Here is a 24332-nt window from a genome sequence, read left to right on the forward strand (position 1 = left end):
ACATGAATTCAAATTCCAGTGAAAGCCGGTTGAATCGGAGCTTTCATGGTTTATAATATAATGCCAGGTAATAAAAGCATCGCACACATCAAGAAACATATAAGAAAACAGTATAAATTGAATTGCAGTTATAATAATTGTGTCATCTATCTATAGAAGACTCTTAGGTCAACTTGTGGGTTAACAGTCATCTGTTCATTTAATGATCATATAGTATATTAAGTATGGTTGTATTTCTAGATAGATATTTCACTATCCCAAAAGTTACAAATTTTCATTTTTAAATAAAATAATATTTTGTTGCTGATTTCATTGTTGAAGAATATTTTTGTTGCTGTTTTCATTGTTTATCAAGATTTAAAACTACAGTGAACAATGTAATGCGCAAATATACCATTGAATAGTTTACTGCGCTTTCTGAAGCTTATAAATATGAGTTTAGATTTTCAACAATGCAATATCATTTTTACACACCTAATGAAACCATACAAATCTTTGCGCACGGGTTTTGGCAGGCAACCAGTATCATTTTGAAGGGATTATGGTCTCCACATTCAGATATCTGTCGTCCCCCCCAAATTTTTCTTGTGGGGTACATTAAACGAAACGTCTTCCCAAACAATCAACCTGGACTCGAGGAACTAAAGAGGAACGTAATCATGGCGGTTAAGAACATCAATATGTAGCCTTCTGAGATCTTTTGAAGGAAACCTTTGCATCATTATCTCAATTTCAGACAAAAACCTACCAGGATAACGGATGGCAAATATGGAAAAAATTGTCTTCGGGATATACCTAATAGAAAAAGATGGGAAGCAGTGGATGCTTTTTCGACTACTTGGCCAGGCATGATTGCGTAGCTGCTCATCTGTGTCGTATTGCGTTCTCACTGATGACGCTTACCCCTTGCGTAAGAAAAAACTTGCCATGGACCAACATCACTCTCCATGAAGATATTGATGCTTCTAGATATTAGATAGAAAGGCTAGAAGATTCTTGGGATGATAAGCTTCTATCATCTCTTGAACGTTTTGATGCTGTTTATACTACTTGTATTTATTTTTTTTTCTTAACTACTCGTGTTCATTTATTTATTTTTTTGCCTTACTACTTGTGTTTATTAGTCCAAAAAGGCTTTGTCTCTGAAGGACTATTGTTTCCGTTTCGCGATTTTGCGTTGAATCACTATAAATGGCCGTTTCACTTTTCAAACAGTTGCCACCAAATTTTACAGTCCTGCATTATATTTGAAGAAATTAAATAATGAAAAATCTGCATAAATGTATGTATATTTCTAGCATTGTCATAAAACAACGGTACATAGAGTCATCGAATTTTGAATGACGCAATCCTCCTACGACTATGGGCATGTGGAAGATCAAATTTGAAATTTGGAATTTGTTTTATTATTGGTTTATATTTTGTAAAACTTTAACGAATTTTTGAGTAAGAAACTCAACGATTTAAAAGCGAGCAATAGCAACACTCTATGTTTTATGTTTATGCTTTGTTTTATGTTTATGAAAGATGTTTTTCATGCTTGGTAAGTGGGAGTAATGTTTCAGTAGTTTACAAAAAACAAAAGTTATGCATCACTTTTTTTTTCTATGTACAGGTCCGGTTAATCCTCAATCAGATTCATCCGCCTTCGGTTAATTGGAAGTTGACTATAATTAAATCCAAGACTGCGAGAGACGGACACCTGAATTAAATGGAAAGCTATACTGAATTCTGATGAGATTAAGTTAGATGGTTTCACAGATTGTGTAAAGCGATTTCAAGTGTTGGCTGTATTTCCATACATGCGCAATTTAAAATGTTATTATAATTCACTATTTTTATATTGTCCAAAAATATCGTAACAATTTTATTTGTTCCCTTCAATTAACCTGTTGTTCAAGAATAAAATATTGAAGCAAATATCATGAGCGTGACATGAAATGTATACAATATTTAATGGAATTGAGTTTAGAGAAACAAAGTTTTGTATCACATAAATGAAAAATAATGAAAACTTCTATTATTATTTCCATTACATTATCATGAATATTATTATGCTTCTAAATGCGCTAAAATTCGCAAATGAATCAGTAGCGAAGTTTTCGTAGGTAGTATTAGTGGTATTCACAATGTTTTGTCATACCTCATATTGCTCACACGACTCTGCAAAGATTGTAAGGAAGTAGATTCAGTTCTTTTATAAAGTTAGATTTCCTCTATCCTGTAATACTCTCGGATACCCCATGCGATTATTTTTCCCACTGCAATAATGGCATACTTTGTGATTCATAAGCCCTAAAACGTGGCTAGTCTATGAATACTGTGAGTATGATGCAGGAGATATCGAAAATACACAGTATCCTCGCTGGGATTCGAAATGGGATCTCCTGATCGACAGTTGGACGTCCTATCCAGTTACACCGCGAATGCATGCATTAAAGAGGGAGAAAATATCTTATATACGGTCCCTTTTAAAAGTCGATTTAATATAAGAGGGCCGAATCACCAAATCCTGGTGGTGCCAAATTATCTTCAACGACCTATTAGTAAGGAAGTCACGTACAGTCACATAGAATTTTTCGATCTCAGGAAACTGAAGAACTCACCAACATCTTTGCCAAGATTCGAACACCAGACCTCCCGATTTGCAGCCGGATATACGTATTCCCAAATTCTTTATCGACCAAGCCAGTCTAATGCGAATGAGAGTTACCTTCCAAGAAATGGAACGGTGAGAATCAAGAGCTCTCTAAATATATTTATACAGGCTTCCAAGATGGTGGCCTTTCATCCGTCATTAGTGACGATTCCACCTGATGCCTTAAACTTGTCATGTTATGAGTGAAAGCTTTGGTCATCGCTTTGTCTAGATATGAATACTCCGAGGATCAAGACTCAAGTTGAACATTTCTAAAACATTAAAAATCTAATAAACTTTATAAGCTTAAATATAAACTTGATATTATGTACATCAGTTCAAGCAGTCTCTTTCGCATGAAAGGAACGGAAATGTGATTCGCCTGCCTTACGTAAAGGTTCGCTGATTCCCTTTTGCAAACTATTATTTTCGCTATCGTTACTCAGGATGCGAGAAGATCCCAAAAGGAAATTTCATGGCTACAGATAAGCAGATATAGATATATAGCATATATATAGGCTATAGATATAAGCAAATATAGACTATAGATAACTTGATAACACAGCAGTTATTTTCATCATTAACTGTTACTCTTAGCGCCACTAACCTGGCTTTCTAAACATTCTATTAGTCTTCTAAAATGTGTTTATAAAACGGGGACAACTTGTTAGAAACATTTTCCCAATGAACAAACAAAATCATGCGAGCATAATGAATAAAGATCTCATTCAGTAAAGCAACGATTATATTTTCCTAATTATAATTACAACGATGAAATACAAGGCAATAAATAGTAAGAACTACTTTTGTACACTATAATATGGTGACAAAATGCATAGAATGATTTGCCTACCTTTTGCAAAGTTTTATCCTATTAGTAACAATTAGTAACCAACTAATACTTACCTTTAGCAATTGAATGAACAGACTATGTACATTGTTAGCTAAGTTTATAGTATGTAGCAAAGGTTTTTCCTATAAAGGTCATCATGAAATTTCGTTTCCAATAGCCGAACACCCCGAAAGTGTTTCATGATTTTAAGTCTGAGGAGGTTAGTAACCTGGCCTAATTCAATTCAAAGCGAGTGCATTTTTTCTAAAGCAAGATTCTAAAACCCTAAACTATTTTCTTCGAAACCGAATCTTATAATTTATTTCCCGCACTTCCTTTTAAAAAGAACAGAAGGTGGAGGGTGAGGCACTTCCTGATAAAAGATTAAAGTAAAGCGATCCTAATGGTTTTATCAAACAGACTCAGGCAAAGTCTCCTTCGCTTAAATTTCATTTAATTACTTCCGTATGATGCCATATCAGTTTGAAAAGTTTTTATTAGTTTTATTAAATAATGCAGGATTTTATCGATCGTCTTCCACCAGCTGTTCATCAAAATCGATCAATATTTCAGAAACAAAGGTAACCTTAATGTGAAAGCCTAAATATTATGACTCCGCAGATTGAAATTCTTTATATATCTGAATAGATATGCAAATTTTTAATCTGCTGCAATTACTGTGTAGCAAATTTTTAATGTAGATATTAAAAACCTAAGGTTAAATACTAAATCACACTGCTTACATTGGGAAATTTGCTCGTATTCATCATATAATTTATATGACCTGTAAAACTGAATGTTTTATTTATGTAGAATTACACATGCTTTAACATGTAATTTTACGTAAATATGTACGTAATATAATAAAGTTATTCATAAATGTATGCTATATTACTTAAGATATCCCTAATAAGAGCATTCGTTAAATGATCACATAATTCTTTATAAATTGAACGAGAAAGTTTAAAGACCATTAGACTTAATGACTAAGTACTCTTCACGTCGGAAATAGGCCAAGCTGTCGTTAATTCGGTGGCGTGGCAAATGCGGTCAAGAGCAGGAGACTGACGTTAATTACGGAAGGGGAAAGTAAACGGCTGTGTCAGGGATCATAAGGGGAGATATATTTTTTTTTAAAAGTGTTTTTTGGCTAGTTTATACATTCAAAGGAAAATACAAGTTACTCACTGAACTTCGCACATTAGTCTGAATAACCTTTAAACCCGATGAACAGTACATTTGTGTGACAAGGCGAGCTTTCTGACTGTACAATCTGTTTTACATTTAGCGAGCTTGTGCCGAATAAGTTTATTCGCTATTTTATGTAATTTCTGCAATATTTTGTAATTCTTTTATTTTTTTAATTTAAATTTAATTTTTTTAAAGATAATTTCTTTTTATTCACAAATATTTATATTTTATTTTTCTAATAAGTGAAACATTTAATTAAATTCTGATATTTTGTTTTCATAAGATAAAGTACGAAGCCTTTGTTAAAATTTTCATAGCTCACTGTAGTTCAGTGACCGTATTTTAATGTGCCATTTTACTCGCGAGTCCATTCATCCGATTTGAAACTTGGGAATGAATTAACAAATCGATCTTTCCATTCAATTGGTCCTATCGACTTGAATACAGTGAGCCTGAGTAAACGGGAAGTATCTTTCGTAAATATAAAAACCATTATAAGCGCATTTCTAAATAATAATTTTAAAATATAATTTTCACAGCTGTTTGACGCTGCTTTCATTTCTTAATTATAAATATATGTACTGAAAATTACGAAGAGAATAACACATACGTATCTGTTATTACGAGAATAAGTATTGCTAATGTGTGCGATAGGGCTTGAAAACTAATTTTGATTCACCTTTCTTTTCTTTATGAATGACGAATATCTGTTTGCCATACACGTGATCAAATAGGGAATAAGTGTTTAATCCGTAAGATTATAAGTATTGATTAACATTTCATATAACTACTTTTAATTGAGGCTTTCTAAGAGCAACCCCCTTAATTTTGACTCGCAGCTTTTAATTTTAGACTAGGATATGAGCATAGAATCTACCTTTAAACAATGGGATTTTTTTTTAAACACTGTGGCATGACAGTGCCTAGTAATAATAGTTTTAACGTCACTAAGAATCATTTTCTGGATTCTCATATTGATTTTTTTCCAAAAGATATTAAAAGCTGCAATTGACGAGTATGAGCAATGCATAATACATACATATATAACGTAAGCATACCATAAAGAAAAATGAACCCCAACAAAAGCTGATCGATGCTATTAAACTCTGAAGAGGGGTTTATCAGAGGGAAAATGGCAATTAAAATCAATTAAAATTCCATTTAATTGATTTTAATTATTTATTTACTGTATCGATTTATTATTAATTCTAATGGATTGGAATATTTGAATATGAATTAGCTGAATATTTAAGAAAAATATTATGACTGCGAGAATAGGAAAAAAAAACATTTTTTGAATATTTACTTTCTTAAAAATGCAGATAAATTCATTTTTACTCAATGAAAATCAAAATTTAGTAGCTAATTAATCTGTCCTGTATCGAGCACTTTAGTTCAGTGATCCGTATTAATGTGCGCTTTTTTTTAAAAAAATTTAAATGTTTCAAGAATAATTAGAAAAGGGCATAACTCTCTCCTTACCCTTAAATTCTTCAATAAAAAAACTGCATTTTCAGCTATAACCAAGTGAAATAATTTTCTAAATATAATTCAAAGCATGAAAAATAAGGTACATAAACAGCTTGGAAATGGAACTAGCATTGAGATTCTCTTTAAGAAATATGGTGAAGCTTAGCAGAAAGTCTACGAAGTGAAGTAATTCCGTAGAATATTTTCTCTTTATGATTAAATTGCACTCAATTATACTTTATAAACGACATGTAAATACTATTTAATGTATATGTGTGGATGTGTGTGTGTGTAGCTCACTAGCGGCTGAGCTGTAAAACCTGGCAGGTCGATCCGGGGTTCGAATCCGGATCGACGGGGATGGCTGTATTGGCGTTTTCGAGGTTTTCCCCACGTGTAACGTGCATAAGAGTCAGTTTTGCTTCGAAAGTTCTCCACGAGGCACCCTTACCCTTAGGCAAATAACAGTCGAATGCTTTGCTATAATCAAAGAAACCAGACCAAACAATAGATATAAGTAGCTTAAAAACTGCTATATTTTACGTATACTTATCAAGTAATATTTCAATATATATAATGATTAAAAGAAAGGAAAAGTAGGATCCTAACTGATTGTATATAATGTAATTCCTATGAAGGCCCTAACAATTTTTTCTCACTTAAAGTCTTAACCCAAAAAGAGAACAAATTAAACTTCAGATACGTATACAATACTGAATCTAATACAAAAAATACAAAATATAAAAATAAATTATATATGTACGAAACCTAACTAACCATTTATATTGATATTACGTAAATATACGTATGGTAATGAACATTGTATAATAAAGATATTTTATACCTTGTTCTATATATGGTTCCATTTATATATACCTATACATAGATATATATAATTTAAGAATTTCATTTAAGGATTATAGTAGTAGTTAATACTACTACATATAAAACACAAAAGTGCATCAATAATGTATCTTTCAGTATTATTTAACTTCCTTCTTAACAATTTTCGGCAGTCTAGTTTGCGTTATTTTATTCATAAGTCTCAAATAAAAACAATTATTGGTTATATATCATTAGAAAATTAACCAAAAAGCAGCGACCACAATGTAATTGAGAAACAGTTCTTAGCCGTGAAAAGGTTGAAAGCCATTCGGTTATGACTATTATCTCACATACTCAGCTACTTCGCATACATGGAACATAGCATTCGAAATGAAAAACTCAATATTTACTACAAATTCATTCGTGTAACAAATATCTGTCTTTCTACACCTATGGCTTTAAAAAAAGATGTTATTTATCTTACAGTTTATCATTAAGTAATACATTTTCATTGTACAAAACTGCATTCATTCGAAGAATTCAATTTGTATTTTCCTCTGTATAAAACTGAATGTACAGAAGTTAGATGTTTAAACGACCCCCAAGACCCCGAGCAAGATTACTCCCTACTTTTCAGCCCCCCTGTGAAAAAAGGGGCTCTAAATTTACGACCTGACCGCATATAAGGGTATTTCGTTAATTCGTCTAATCACCGTGAACGCTACCCAGGGTACACTATCGGAGACGAACAAAAAAAAGGGGGGGGAATTTTAGTCCCAGTTTCGATGGAGACCTGCCAAGGGCCCGAATCCGATACTCTGCCATCCTTTTTTCCCAGCACCAGCTGGCTATCTCATGAGCACTCGCCACTATTTTAAGTGTTCCTGTTTCACAAAGGTACTGCACATTTATAGACCCAGAAGCCTTCTCAAGGATTGTAACCAAGGTCGAACAATACGTAAAACATTGTATCGATCAGAGCGGAATGTCGGAAATATGAAACAGTGTACTGTGGCTTATCACCATGTTCCCGTACATTTCTGCTGCTTTGATAATTATCCACGTTGTATTTTAACACAAAGATTGGATTCTATTTAGTGTGAAAGCCAACATAACTTTTCTTTTGCTTTAAGTACTAAGAATAGCAAATAATATAATAATATAATAAAAGCCTTGGATAATTTATATTTATAAGAAAGGTTTTAAAATAAATTAAGTTATATTGATCTCTTATTTTTTAATAACCCTTAATTTTAACAGCCCCACCAGTCGCGAAGTGGATAACACAGACTATTATTGGTTATTCGACCTGGTTTGGGTTCGAGCTCAAATGAATGGAGTAGCTGGTTGGTTTTTGTGATTTCCCTACGCGAAAGGTAAATACTAGCCAGTTTACCTCAGAAAATTCTCTACTAATTCATCCTTTCTCTGAGAGATAGCCTTAGAGGCTCTGCCATATTCAAATACCTAACCTCACTTTTAATACTTGTACACTAAAGATTACGATAAAACCTTATTTTAACGAAACGTTTAGGAAAATGTAACAAATTTACGCATTGATTTCAACAAAATAAAAAGTATTTTTTAAGCTTGATTGATTCTGATAACTGCATCTAACTATTAATGAAACGAATAGATAAAAATTGGGCATATAAAGGGTTAAGATTTCCTTTAACACGGAACACTAAGTAACTTTAGATAAACCTGTCATATAAATTCATTATTTTTTGAGTTACTAACATAATATTTAGAAAATCAAATTAATTCATGTGAACAGGAAGTGTAGAATGCTTATTATTGCTGCGTACCGAAACTTAACGTTAAGGAGCTTTTATCTCTTAGCTACTGCTGTTTGAAATTGAAGAGAAGAAGCTTTCAGTTTAGAAATCGCAGTTTAAATTCCAAGTCAGTATTCTAATATGCTTAGCTTAGATAATGCAAGATTTAAAGCAGACAATGACCGTCTAGAATATTGCAATTAACATCCGTCTGGAATATTGTAGCCTTGTCAAATATGATACACAATGACTCGTTTAATTGAAACTGTCTGCAACTGAGTGCTTTCAAGTATGCGGGGACTTAGTCTGTAATCCATCTGGTTATCTTGTTAAATTTATTTATCTGTAATCAGTTTTGTAAATTCAAACTGTTTTCACTGCACGTTTAATTTTGTAAACGTTAGAAATAACCACTTTTTAACTGATTGAGACTAATTAATGTTGAGAAACACAATTAAAATAAAGCTGGAGTTAGACCTAGATTCTGAGGAACTAAATTTAAAACGAAGCGTAAGACGTAAAATAGAGAAATTCTTCATTATTCGAAAATTAAATCTATTTCTACTTTTGTGATCATTTTAAAATTTATAACTCTTAAATTGTCAAACTTGAAATATTTGAATAGGAGTGTTTTATTTCATTTTAAAGCAACGGAATTCATGTTGCAGGGCTATTGTTTCAACAACTTCATCTACTTCATTCAACGCTTTCGATGAATTATTCCCGTCATCGAATTTATAATATAGGTTACCAAAATTAAGCACGTAAGAATTCTAAGCATCGAAATGTTTGCTTGAATTTTATTGGATTAAACTCCGAGTGACAATAGAAAGAAATATGTAAATATCACTTATGACATGATCAGTCAGAATTTATTTTCCCAAAATATGCATATTAAGCTATAAGGTATTTTTGGAAGCAGGAAAGATTAAAAATGAGTAACTCCCTCGCCGGGAATCGAAACACGGACCTTTGAAATACACGCCTAGCGTGCAGCTACGAAAGCACGCTAAGAACGCAGGAGAAATATCTTATATATTCCCCTTTTAAAGGGTGACTGGGGTTCAAGGTACCCAATCGCCAAATCCTGTGTGTGAAGAACCATGATCCACCATAATGGTTAGTTCAGGTGCCACTGTAGAGGCATTAGGTATTTTTTGGAAGCAGGAAAAGTGAAACATGAGCAACGCCTTCGCCGGGAATCGAACCACGGACCTCTGGAACACTCGCCTAGGGCACAGCCACTACACCACGAAGGCACACTAAGAAAGCGGGAGAAATACCTTATAAAGCATTAGCTAAGACGGTGTTTACGCTGCTTTTGAGTAGTTGAGATTAACAGGTCATATAATTGTTTTTAAAAATCGTTACAGTTGTTACAATTTTATTTCGTTTGAAGAAATAAGCTCAGTTGTATCTCGAAAAAAAAAAAAAACTACTTAAAAGCTACAGCACTTTTTTTATGTTTTTGGATGATTTCTCATACTGTCGGCCGGAATCTGCAGCTTTGATTTTTGTTGGCCATTCTTGCCGTTTTAAATGGTATTGTAAGAATAGATGAATTGACTGTAAATTTATTTCCAACTGATCAAAGTTTTCCAAGCCATCATATGATAAAAATGTCACTTTATTAGCTAAGCACAATGGATGAGAAATAAAATCATCTCTAAAGGGGGTTACCACGTATAGTTACACACAACGCTATAAGAAATTTTAAAGAGAAACAAGTTTTTTTTTTTTTTTTTTTTTTTTTTTTTTAAATTTTTATTTAAACGAGTAACTTGTGGCTGACACAGTTCCGTTCGACGATGAGTTACAGGCATCTTACGAAGAGAAGAAAAATGCTTCATTTGCAGCTCTGTCTCGCATACATATTTGTCAAAAATTAGTTTTTTCAACCAATCAAATATCATGGAAGTGTAGATTCCTGGAAATATTTCTTCCGACGCATTTTTGACAGTAGCTGGCTTGTTTGATAGCAGTTTAAGAGAAATAGTGACAACAACAGCTGGAAGATCCGCATCTGCGAGTTCTGTACTGACACTGGATATGAAAAGAATAAATGTTTGTGGATATTCAGATTGCGTCCTTTTAATGGTCAAAAGCAGAGAAGCCCGGTAAGGATGGATTCGACTGGAAAGAAGCTGGATGACTTAACGTAATATTCACTGAGGAGTTTGCGCTGCAATTTAATAGTATGTGCGGAAACCAAAAACGAAGAATGAGTACAGAAATTACAGTATTATTGTTAATAATACTGTTGCATACGTACTGTTTCGTAATAGAATAAATGCGTAATAGATTGAATGCAATTTAGAAACAAAAAGGACCATGATCTTATACCATTTACAATTATATACGCAACTTACTATGGCCATAGTAAGGAGCTAAACTGTCGTAATGAAGTACTTTAGGGTTAGAGTTTAATGACTTACGGATCCGAACCTCGACGTCTTTCAGCCTGTTTAGGACTGTGTACGGACCACCCCAAGGGAATTGTAGTTTCAGACAGAGTCCTTTCCGTCGAGTCGGATTCCACAACCATACCTTGTCTCCTTCGTTGAATCGATGTTCAGTAGCTCTCGTGTCGTATCCGGTCTACATTTCTCAATCGCCAAGTTAACGCATCGACTGCTCTGTTTTGGCCCCGACCTAAGATTGTGGCCAGCAGATAGCAGATAGTTTTACCTTTGAGTAACATATTCCGTTTGTTGCCTTTAGGCTAACTAAGGTCGGAAGTTGCTCAGTAGGTCAGTGCTTCAGTGATGTCGTGCAAAACTGTGCATCACTTCAAACCGGGCCTGGAGATCTTGAATGTATTCCTCAGGCGATGAAGGCGCATCCGGACGGCTACGAAAGAAAAGATTACAAGGCAGACGAATGTCACGATCGAAGAGCATCCGAACTCCAGAATAGCCGGTAGGCTCGTGTTGCTCTTCGAACCTAGTACGATTTCGGCAGCTTTCTGAGCAAGGCCTTTCAGACAAGGGGTCGGCGTTTCCAGGTGAGGATCACTTCTGATGATGGATAGATATGTCCTTTGATTCTGAAAGTAGTCTGTTGTTTTTGAAGTCCAATCCGAGTATGCAAGGATCTGTAATTTTGCCCCATATTCCGTGTGATAGTAGGCTGCACTTTCAAAAGTGATGTTCACGTTTATTTTCCCATCTATGGCGTTTTCATCACCAGACGCAGTCTAGAGGGCAACAGAGGATGATGTCCGAATTAGTTTATGTTTAAATTGTTGAGCCAAATCTTTCGGAATGTGGATAACATTAGCTCCTATGTCAATGATCATACTGCAAGAAATTACATAGATAAGCCCATTGATGCATAGTCCATTACTGTTGCCACTCACAACAGAAATCTTGAGCGCTTTGAAACGGGGTTTTTTACTATCGTTCAAACTCCGCTCTGCAATATGGTCATTAATTTGTTTCCTGCGTTGTTGCTGGGAAATGGTCTTATTTTCCTTGGCCTGGGGTGTTCTGCAGTTCCTTCGTACCTGACTTTCAGCTCCGCAGTTCCAGCACTTTGGTTCTTTGTCACTCCTTTTCCGTCTCATGGCATTTAATTGTCTGTTTATATCGTCTGTCTTATTTTCCGTGCTCTGGGGTGTTCTACAGTTTCTTCGTATGTGGCCTTCATCATTGCAGTTCCAGCACTTTAGGTTCGCTTTCTTGTAACTCCTATACCGTCTCAAGGCATTGAGTTGCGTGGTTAAATATTCTGTCTTATTATTCCTGCCCAAGCGAATTCTGCAATTCTTTCTTACGTGGCCTTCAACACCTTAGAGTAAGTTTCTTCTCAGTCCAACTCCATATCAAAGTATTGACGTTTTTGGATAAATCATCTAAACGAGCCATCAATTGATCCACTGGCTCGTGGACTCGCACAGCTCTGACTGGGTAGTGATGTCTACGAGTTGCTTGCTGGGCTACCTCGAATTTCTTGGCGTACAATAGGGCGCGTTTTACGTCCTTGACATCCACCATTCGCAGAGCCTTTTTGTATTTCCGGATCCGGGATGTCATCGATAAAATACTTCAGGGACAGGATTTCCCTTTTTTTCTGTCGGACACTCCAAAAAGTCGAGGTGAGATAGCTTTCGAACATTCGTGGAGAGCTTCTGGAGTGTTTCTGTGGGCTTCTGTTGACGAGATTTTAATTGAAGCCTACTGTAATCTTTTAAAAATTTCTCGCCAAAGCGCAGTTTCATTGCGTCGGATAGAGCTTCGAAGCCTAGTCTTTGGTTTTCTGGAAGAGTTTGAAGTATATTCGCGGCTTCTGCTCTCAGAGAAGCGGAGGGATGACAGGACTTGGCTTGGGAATCCCATCCATTCGCTTTTGCCACTATAGAAATTTGTGTCTTATACATTTGCCAAGAGGTTTCCCATCATATGTGGATAGCTTCAGAGAGAGGCAAGCAAGCATAGGTTGAAATTTAAAACCCGCAGAATTGCTCGCTGCTGTCACTGTGCACTTCTTAAAGGTGTCCATTTCTTTAGCAGCAGCAGATACTTTGTAATCAATTTGCTGTCGAACGGCGGAAACTCTTTCTTCAATATTTCTAACTCTGTTTTCAACCGTGTCAATTCTGGCTGCCATAGTTTCAAATTTGTTTTCTATAATGCAGGTAATTTCTCTTTTATATCGGCCACTTGTAGGGCACAATGAGAAAGAAATCCAATGGTTATTTAACAAATGCTTTATTTTAAGTAGCTCAATACCTGATGAAACTGCCCTCAGATACCTTGTACTCAAACTAAAAAGTAGCTGAAAATTAAAAAAAAAAAAAAATACCACATAACATGCGGTCAGTTAGATGATCAGGAAGTTTGTAAAACTATATTGTTTCTCATTAAGCTATATTGTGATGGTTATTTAATAGTGTAAGCTGAAAAAAACATTTTTTTGTTTTATTTTTCTATCGCTATATCCCAGAAAAGTTGCCTTTCGCGTACCTAAGCAAAATGAGCAAAATATTTTAAAATCAAATTAACCGTTCGCGCATCGCTGTCAAAATTTTGAAAGATGCTGAAATTTTTATGTTTCTTTTTAACTTTTTTATACTTCTCACTACTCTCTAAACGCTATAGGTCCTAATGTGAGTTTTGGGGCATGAAAAACACAGAGGATAAGCTGTTACTTCAAATTATTGTCTGAGCGAAAAGCTCAAAAGCACAATTTTTTATAAAAGAAAAACAATGTTTCGTGATTTTTGCTACAAATTATTTTAAGCTATAGATCTTTTTACCTGTAATTATCCAATATTATGTAAGTATAATGTATATTTAATATATTATGTAACTATGCATGTGATGACCCATTCAAAGAATTCTCAAGTGGTTGACGAGAACAAAATAAAAAGAGGAAAGTCACATAATAACAGAAATGATTTGCAGAATCAGTCTATTAAGGAAACACTGTAGTCTGTACTTTGATGGAAGAAAAGTTTGTTTAGAAAACTGTTGTTGTTTACTGTTGAATTTGCGGTGAAATCGGTTAACTTTCTTTGTTTTGAATTAAGTTCTGTGGAACGTTTGAGTAGTTTAAAAGATAACTACTGTGAGATATTGCCATATTATACGAATATCTGAGGAGATTTACGAATTTTGTTTTATTTGTTGTGATAATAATAAATTTTACTCACTTTTCATCGGGCTTGTGTATTCAATTTATTACGAACCCGTTCGCGCGCAACAAGATATTAAATGTTTGTTTAAATGAAAAAGTAAAATTCTCCGAAATTATGAAATATTGCTATTTTTACCAAAAAAAAAAAAGAATTGTTCATTGAGATTTTAGCGCTAACAATAGATAATTTGAAAGCCCAGGTTTTAATATTTTTAGTGTTCCCGATTCCTGAAAATTCAACAACTGCATTTCGATAGCAGTGAGTTTAGTAACGATAAAAATAGAAAAAGACTGCAAAATTTCCCTACGTTTTAAAACTTTGTGTACTTTGCGCGAACGGAAGCTATATTTCTGTATGTAGAATTTTCTTTTCATTTTTCATAAATCAGTCATAGGCTACTTTACCCGCATATAGCGAAGAAAAATTTAAAAATGGTTTTTTTTATCGGCCCAACTTATTATTTACATTCTACACATAAGGAAACTAAAACGTATCATTGAATGAAATGGTTTGGGCAACTCGGCGCTAGAGGTAGTGTATATGTTTTACATCGGAAAACTTATTTTTAACAAATAGCTGTAAAAAGCACTTCTATCAGAACTGGAATAAATACAGAATAAAACTAATATTTCAATTATCTTATTATTTGCTAAATGTCATCTTTTCATACAAAACATTATGTGGTATGTTTTTCTGAAAACCCAATTTTTTCAAGAGCTCTCTCTGCTGATAGCATTTATGCTTGCTATGAGTCAGGGACAACAATATTTCGCCAAAATTTTAACAGATGATAATATTAAACAATAAAGAATATCATGTCTGAAAGAAAAACTATATATGCTTCACTCATTATTAAAACTAATTTCTGAATGTATGTATATTGTAGTTAGTTGCTTATTTCTCTCTTATTTTTATTAATTTTATCATTTAAAATTCGAGCGGGGAAAATTATAAAAACCATTATTTCCGAAAGACGCGAGTACAATAAGAACATAGCAAATGAAAAGCTTTCATGAATAAACTACCAGTAACTATCACAATTTCTAACAGAAACCTACATTCTAATAAGAATACACTGAAATGTTAACCATTTCCATTCCTCTGTATGCTGATTCTCTCCAGCTCTGATTATTGTCTATTGCCAAGCGAGTACGCTAATAATTTGAGGCCAAGCGAGTCCTGCTGGTCTGTCTGTCTGCTGGTCTATTTACTCTGTCAGTGTCGCCTGCTACGGATTGCAGCTCGTCAACATCATCACCATTGTCATCTTAGTCACCATTCAGTCCGGCTTTCTAGACGCAATGATCTTCAGAGCTGTCAACAACTTTAGATACCTTCCTTTTCTTGAGGATCTTCATTGTTATTTCTTCGTCAAACAGCGCTCATGCACTCAAAATTCACGAGAACATCAAGTGAAAATCATTCCAAAACTTTAAAAAATTTTCAGAAACTTGTGCTAAATAGAGGGGAGAAAACTAACGGGAGCAAATATGGTGTTTTTTAATCTAGTTTGTGCACATACTTCTCCACATCTTAGAACTATCTTCTTGTAGATTGTTTAAAACTAATACGACAATTATTGAAATAACTCGTGTTTATTACTTAAGGATATACTAGTCCTAAATATTTGTTATGCATAAATTACTGAGCGGGTCCAGGGCCCGAGACACAAGTTGCTTTCCGAGAGTACAGAAGTTGACAGTTGTTGCTTTTGAGAAAACTCCTGTCATCTTCAATTACTTCTGACCAGATAATAGGTTTCATTCTGAAACATTGCATCAATTAATGTAAACTTTGGAAACTTGATATGTAAAGGAAAGTCTTTATGTAAAAGTCTAAAGTCTTTATAAACAAGTCACCAGATCAAAAGCAAGCACCTTATACTGTGTGCAAAATATACAATCTAGCATCGAACATTATAAATTAGAGCAAAAAATTTCTTTTATTTTACAAAGAAATGCATTTCTAGATTTCATGTGTTATTTTAAATCCTCTGCCTTACAAAATATGATGTTGTTAGAGAATTTAATAAACGAAACAAAAAAAAGCAGGAGGAAAAGTATCTCATAAAAATTTCAAACACAATTTTATATAATTATTTTCATACTTAGAAAATAAAACAAAAATTTTTCTAAGTTTTTTAAACACTGGAGTTAGCCTCAGGGAGCAAGGGGATACAAAAATTATTTTACACCCAATTAAATATTATAATATTTAATATTAAATAAATTAGAAACCTTAAAAAGTTTTAATAATAATTGCTTTCAAATGCACTTATATTTATAGAAAAAAATTATGACATTACTGAAAAAGAGATGTTAGTTTAGCTGTTTAATGAAAGCAAGAATTCTATTCACTCTCCTAGTAATTGGAGCAATGTATTTAAGCTAAAATGCTTATTACATAATTATTTTTTAAATAAATATATGCCAGAGGAAAAAACCTATTCCCAGCAGTTACCTGTCACCCACAACAATAGTAATAACATAAAAGATATGACATTAAATAACTGTATGAAGTACATTAAAACTCCAAGAATCCGGACTAATAGGGGCGTAAACTGAGCTGGATACTCAAACAGTCCTGGATTACTGGGTTTTACGGTTTTTTTTTTCAAAGCCGAATATAGATAAAATTATTACTTCTTTATTACTTAACTGATTTTTTTTTTGTAATTTACTTGATTTTATTTCCGTTTATTGACATGCAATATGCTAAGCGTATTTTATTTTATTAAACATATTTTTGCAAAGGTAAAGAAAGATCTGAAAATTTCTTATAGCTTTAAGAAAAATTCCAATACACATTTAGTTTAGATATTATACAATATTTTTATAAATACTTCCAAATTATATTTTTATGTGTTCTTTTGTAGCAAAATTTATTTTCATTTGCTATCGCTCTAATCGTTTTTTCTAAAAAGACTTTTCGACCGTCAGACATTCTTCTCTCTGACGGAAGGAATATGTGAGATGTAAATTATGAAGGTAAACTACTAACTTTAATTTAGCTATAGGCCTTTTAATTCTTCATATTTATTTGGATACGTCCCTTCCTGTCTTAAACATACTAATACAGATATTTAAATCGCGTCATCTAAAAATCAATCTGCATTACATTATTAAGGTAGCATTGCGAATTTTTATTACCTAATCATGGTTGAGAATTTAAACAAAGTAACCAACTCTATAAATACCTTTTTCCTGAAATGCCCATCCACTTTCTTGACTTCCTCTCGCTGTGCGCTACTCATTTTTCGCTTCATGCATTTTTTAAGATATTCTATGTTATAAATTGTGGGTGCATATCGCCCCCAAATATGAGAATAAGTACTGCAAGAATTAAGTGTCCAGAGATAAATTGTATCTTGTTATTTTTAGTCACGTAACCTTTTTCCTTCTCCGTTGTGACATATTTTGTATCTACGCAGCTGTTTTCTAAATCGTAAGATATTCACAGAATACATAACGTATACATAGATGTATACGTTTGTTCGTGTTTGTGTGTGTGTATAAGAGCATTTATAATGAACGCATTTCAAGTATTTAATTGAAGTAATCTGAAATATTCGATGACTTTCGTAAATTTGTGCAATTTCTATAAATATTTATCATAAATTTAAAAAAGCTATTACCGTATGTAATAGCTCAAGTCATTTCATGTTTCTATGGGAGAGCATCGTAAGTCAAAATTCATAGAACACTTGAATTGATGGGAATGATCATCAGTGTAAATTATAATCCAAGGTAATTAATTTAACTGCACAAAACAACATTTTATTAACGAAACATAGCATATTTATATATTTTCCGCATTTAGCAGGGGCCATGAAATATCTTACCAAGTATTTTACACATGCTCATTTTATAACGTTGATGTTTCAAGAATTCAACAAATATCTTGACACATACGTGATTGTACTGGGTTTCTACTAAGCTGGGCAGTACTTACCAATTAACCTGCTACAATCCCATTCTCGATCTTCCATTTTTCATCGCAAGCGCTAGCGTAGTTTCATTTCTAGAGCAGTAGAAATCCACTATAACAACCTATATACACAGCTGGCTATTAGAATTGCAACACCAGGAAGAAAAGATATTAGTGCACGCAAAAAGTACGGCATGAAGACAAAAATGATTAAATTTGTAAGCATTTTGGGGGTTTACAGGAGTGCGAAATTAGTGGATACAGCTGCCGAGCTTGGCATCTAAAATGGCCTTACCCCCATTAGGCATGGAGTCAAAATGGTGTTGGATGAAAGACATGGGCAATTCAATCCATGCTGCCTCAAGTCCATGCCACACATCAACAACCGTATTAGCTGAAGAGGGGAGACGAACCAGTCTCTCAGCAACCCATCTCCAGACGTTTTCAGTAAGTGACAGATCTGGAGACCGTGCATGCCAGGGCAGCAATCGAATAACATGTGTATCGAGGCAGGTCAGAATACGATGTGCAACATGTGGTCTTGCATTATCTTGTTCTAACATGGCGTTTCGGATCGTCGAAGATGGGGCACAATCAATGGACGTACGATGTATCCATCTGCGTTCAAATTACCGTCGATCCGAACTAGAGATGTGCGTGTCGTGTACCCAATATCTGCGCAAACCATCACACCAGGTGCAAGGTCTCTATTCCGATATCGAATGCAAGCAGGCGACGTGCGGTCTTCTCGGTACTCCAGACACGTATACGGCCATCAGAATATTGCACGTATAACCAGGACTGGTTATACGTGCAATATCTGATAATAGTGTCACTCCTGTACCCAGCTTTGTCGTTTGACGCACCAGAGTCGCCGTCTCTCTCTATGCTGAGTTGTCAAGGGAAGCCGAAGTAAGGTCATCCTGCAGATAGACCAAGCTGCTGCAAATGTCGACACTCCTTACGAGCTGATACTGGGTGTGTTCAACCATGCCCATTTCCTGACTAATGGTCCGTGATGTGTTCATACGGTTTTGCAGGCTGACCTCGCAATATGTCTGCCCTCTCTAGCATTAGTCATGGGAGGGCCTTCAGACCCTGCATGCCTCTCAATATGACCCTCAACAATCCATTGATTCCATATTCGCATGAGAGTGGTTGGATATCGACCAATGCGACCGGCCATATCACGGAACGATAATCTACACTTTCGATAGGCAACGTTCCTTCCTGTATCGAATTTCGAAACCTCCTGGTAAGCATTTCCTCATCTTATTCGACGCATAATGCGATATTCTGAGCAAACACAAACCTTTCAAAGTACATTCCGAATGACAAATCCACTACACAACTTTTCTTTTATGCAGTGCTTTAGATGTCGTTTCTCCCTCCTGCTTCGTCTAAATGCGCTGAAACAGCAATCTTTTTCATATCCGAACTTCTTCCGTTCATGTGATTTTGACGTTCGTCAGATGATGCCTTCTCGGTGTTGCAATTTTGATGGCCAGCAGTGTATAAACATATCAGCGCCACCTATCTTCCAAAGGTGGAATACCGTACTTCCTCGAATATTTTCATTCCTTTTTTCACCAATTTTTTCTTTGGAAAATGGAGAGGGGGAAATGATGCAAATAATTTGTTTCCAAATAAGATTTTTTTGCAGATACAAAAAGAACATTAAAAAATGAAAAGTAACCGTAAATTAACTAAACGTAAATATCTCATTATTTCTTTAAAAGAAACGACTTACATTCCACTAAGAATACATAGTAATATTAACATCATAATATCGAACACAGCAGTTTCATTTCTACTTCCCTGTAAATAGACTCTCGCCTGTTCTCACTGTAGTCTCTGATACTTCTTAGACCTCCATGGGCATCATTAAATAACTACAGGAGGTGAGTGTGCTGCTAACTCAGCGAAATCGTAGGCTGAATATAAGTTTGCATGTGCTTCGTTATCATTTGCCGATACTTGTATTAGTACCATTTTAAAATTTAAGAGCATCTCGTTCTGTGTACACAATAAGGCGAGGGAAAATTACGCGAATCATTTTTTAAACTTTTAGAACGCGGAAATAAAATGTTAGGGGGGAAAATACGCGAGGAAATAAAGTATTCAAAATTAATAGAAAGTTAATTAATAGACAACTTTTGTTGTTGAAATATTGAAGATCACTAAATAATTACTTCTTAATTCTTAATCTTTGAAATCCAGAAATGAGATTTCCAGTTTTAATAAAAACAAAAATTTATTTTTACTGGAATCATTTATTTTTCCATGAATAATATGCTATTTACAAAATATCAACGAAATGCATATCAAATTTTGAATCGATATTCTTCGTGCAGTCTGAAAACTGGTAATTTGGTCCAGGTTTCAAATCCAGGCGAACGGGCTGGCTACATGGGTGTTTTCGTGATTTTCCAAATCTGTAACGTGTATACTAGCCAGTTCCTCATAGAAACTCATCTACGAATGCAATCCTCCTTTTAAGCAGACAGCCCTCGAGTGCTGTGCCATAATCAAAGAAATCAGATAAAATACTATTTTTGCAGTATATTCGTGAAAGCGTGAATAATTTCCAAACGGTTAGTTCTATCAAGATGGCATGTGCGTTTTTCTTTCTATGTATTAGTTAAATGCGATACAAAAAAATAATGTAATAACACAGAAGATGAAATATTAAATTTTTATTGAAAATCCATTGATAATTATAAACTCAATTTTTATCAAGATACAAATGATTTTCAAAGAAAATAAAAATTGAAAGAAACTGAAGTAATAATAATGTTACGTAAATTTATATAAATAAGCATATATAGATTTCTTGCTTTTAATGCATACACACATTTAAATGTTGCAAATAATTGTATACAGTATTCCAGAAATAAATATATCTTGCCTCAAACACCAAAATCAGCATAAATTATTAATAAACTCACATTAATGTACATTAAAATATTTACAACTTTCTTTTAAATATCAGAAAGCATTTTCTTCCATAGAAAATAAACATATCATTGCGAATTGGAAATTCAAATTCAGAAAGTATAAGCATTTGAAAGTGAATATATATAAAAGTGTATTCAAAATATTTTACTTCAATAGCCCATAGAACGCTTTCACTCAATGATATGGAAATCTATGCTCTTAAATCTATAAGTATCAAATTACAGATGAAATAACGGTAGAAAACAAACTTACTACAATAATGACAGATTTACTAAAAACTAGTGTTGTGTTTTATTAAAAGTTTTACAGCAGTAAATGATAAACAATGCGAATTGTTAACATATACACGGATAAGGACACAGCATTTAAAAGATCAGCTTTACAAATAATAAAAAGTGAACGATTTCTTTTCAAGAAACCGAGAGAAATCACACAAATTTAACAGCTGTTTAAACAGAATATATCGTACTAAATACAACAGTACTTTTTGAAAATGTTGCTTGTTTGCCTCCGGAGATACCATTCATTCATACACTTTTGTTCCTTGTGATATGCCATTCTTTTCCTAATTTAAATAACAAATTACACATTTGAGAGCAACCTGTAACAGGTTTGTCATAGGTTCATCGTAAACTCGCTTGAATGGCAAAAAATTAAACGTATTCACAGTTAAACTATTTCTCAGAAGTTCCAGATTAACCTACGTCTTACAGACAAGAAAATATAAGGTTTATAATTAGCAAGTGGACTCAAAATACTGAAATTATATTTTAATTCTGCAAATTCTTCATATAAAAGTCGCGAGAGGTTATTATCAGGCAGCATTTTGTTCTGGTTATCAATCAAACAATAACAAGTAATTAAAAGTTCTTAAATGATACACCTGTAATATATCCACCTTTGATAGCACCACTTTAAGATACCCGCAGATTTCCACTTGCGATTCAAAAGACACAACACACAAATGAATAGTTTTCTTTACGTGAGGAGATAGATGCCGAATGTATCCTTAACGTGAAAAAAATCTCGTCATCATACAATACATCAAAATGCTTTTTGATACAAAAACCAGAATTGTTCCCGTCTTAAGTGATACTCTTTTGCCTACTCTTCTTTGAGCAGAATTGAAAGAAACTAAAAAAATGTCATGGATACTTTCAAGTGAGCTTGTCAAAAAGCTTATCAACAAACACCAAATCAAATTTCTGTTGTACGGTTTATAAATTTAAAGGTAGAAAATTTGCAATTAATTACTATTTCACTTGAAAAATCTTTCTTTTTTTCCCTGTAGAAGCAAATGCATTAAGAATATTATAAAAGAAGAATAAATGGTTTGTATTAGAATATCTCTAATCCGATTGCAAAGAGTTTATAAATATTTAATTTTAATGTTACTATTTTTGCAACTTTAATACTTATATACTTTTAGGAAAAGGAATGTTTTAAACATGTATCAAAACACAAAACAAAAACAATATCTTTAACACTTTAGCAAAAAAAACCAACAAAATCTTTTTTATTTTCTTATATAAGAAATATATCCGCTCAGGTTTTTAATATCTAACAATTCATCAAAATATAGGCAGTTCTTTACATGCCAAAGAAGATAGGTTATTTGTAAATTGAAACCTAATTATGAAAGTAAACAATAAAACGAAGAGGAAATAAAATATTGTACGAGAATCAACATAACGTATATAATTGGAACAATTTTACACGTGCAAAATATATATGGCGGCCAAATACAGTGTAATTTTCTAAACGTAATGATTTAATACTCTTTCCAAATTACTTGAACGTTGGTTACGTTCTTCATATGTAGCATGAGTTTTATTGCATTTAAATCGAAAAATTGCTTTATAATTAAAATTCACCACTGCAAATCACGAGCAGTTTTCAATTAAATTCCTTGCATGATACATTTTTTGAAGGATAAATGAAAAATTCGATTTTTATAGGTTTTTGGGGAAAAATGAAAAAGGGAGAGGGAAAATATAATAAAAAAATAAATAAAATATAGATAAAATAAGGAAAATTAAGAATTCTAAAACCGCTCTAATAATCCATTTTTGTGTAATTAATGAATTGAAACACAATGATAACAGTAAAAAGAAAAGGAGTTCAGAATTATTTAACTTACCATTTGTTAATTTTTTTAAATATCTCCTTAACGAAAAGGAAATTATAATGCTAAATATAATTAATTTCGATAATTTTTCGCAATTTTAGTACAAAATAAGTATTTGTCATGTGATTAACAGCAATGTTAATACTTATATTATTAACTGCGCCCATTAATTAAATTTCTGATTGTCTTCTTGCATTTTAATTAAATTTTAATGCCTATATATTAAAAAAAAGTTTAATTTCAAAATTAACATAATCAGGGGTATACTACCCGTATAAATAAGAACTCAGATAGTTGGTGTCATTTTAATTGGAAAACAAGATTGAAATTTCCATACAAACTGCTATTTTAAATAGTATATATATCTTTATTAAGTGTAAATGATATCGATATATTATGTATACAGTATCTTAATGTCAGCTAGTCTCCCATTACCTTCCCAAACAAGAACAAACTAGATATAAAATGATGAGACAGAAATGATAAAATCTCTATCCCCGATATGTTGGTTCCAGTTTCTTTCATTCTTTGAGAAGGAGTAGGCAATCATTATCACAACCTGAACTTACGGGTTTGTTATTCCGAATAAAGAGAAAGAATGAGTCCAGACTGCTTTTAATCTACTATCGATTAGACAAGTAGGAGTAAAATATTGACAGAAAAAGAACAGACAAAAGAAAGAACTGATGATGTGGATACAAACACATGACAGAAGAGGCGTAACTGTAAGCAGCACTGTAAGCATAGGCTTGGCAATCTTTAGAATTGTGTTTGAAATTCGAGCAGTGTAATTCAACCAAAGGTCCACCAGCTTGCGTCACGATGTGTTCTCCAAGATTTGCCGCTTCTTCACTGCATTTCTCTCTAACGGCTACTTTAGTACATTCTCTGTAACCATCAAAAAGGCTGAAAAGGGAAAAAATAAATATATATAATACAAAAATTAT

General features: G+C 33.5%; 1 protein-coding gene across 1 annotated transcript in view; it reads right to left on the reverse strand.

Moving 5' to 3' along the window:
- Window positions 1-21533: 21533 nt before the first annotated feature.
- LOC118194770 (uncharacterized) overlaps window positions 21534-24332 on the reverse strand; it is a 294334-nt gene continuing 291535 nt past the window's right edge. Inside the window, exon 5 of the mRNA XM_085820845.1 lies at window positions 21534-24291. Coding sequence (XP_085676971.1) covers window positions 24009-24291 — 283 coding nt within the window. The 3' untranslated portion in view covers window positions 21534-24008. The remainder of the gene's footprint in view (window positions 24292-24332) is intronic.

This window comes from Stegodyphus dumicola, chromosome 7 (assembly GCF_044657685.1).
Source record: "Stegodyphus dumicola isolate Sdum_Otavi_A_Nest chromosome 7, ASM4465768v1".
NCBI lineage: Eukaryota > Metazoa > Arthropoda > Arachnida > Araneae > Eresidae > Stegodyphus > Stegodyphus dumicola.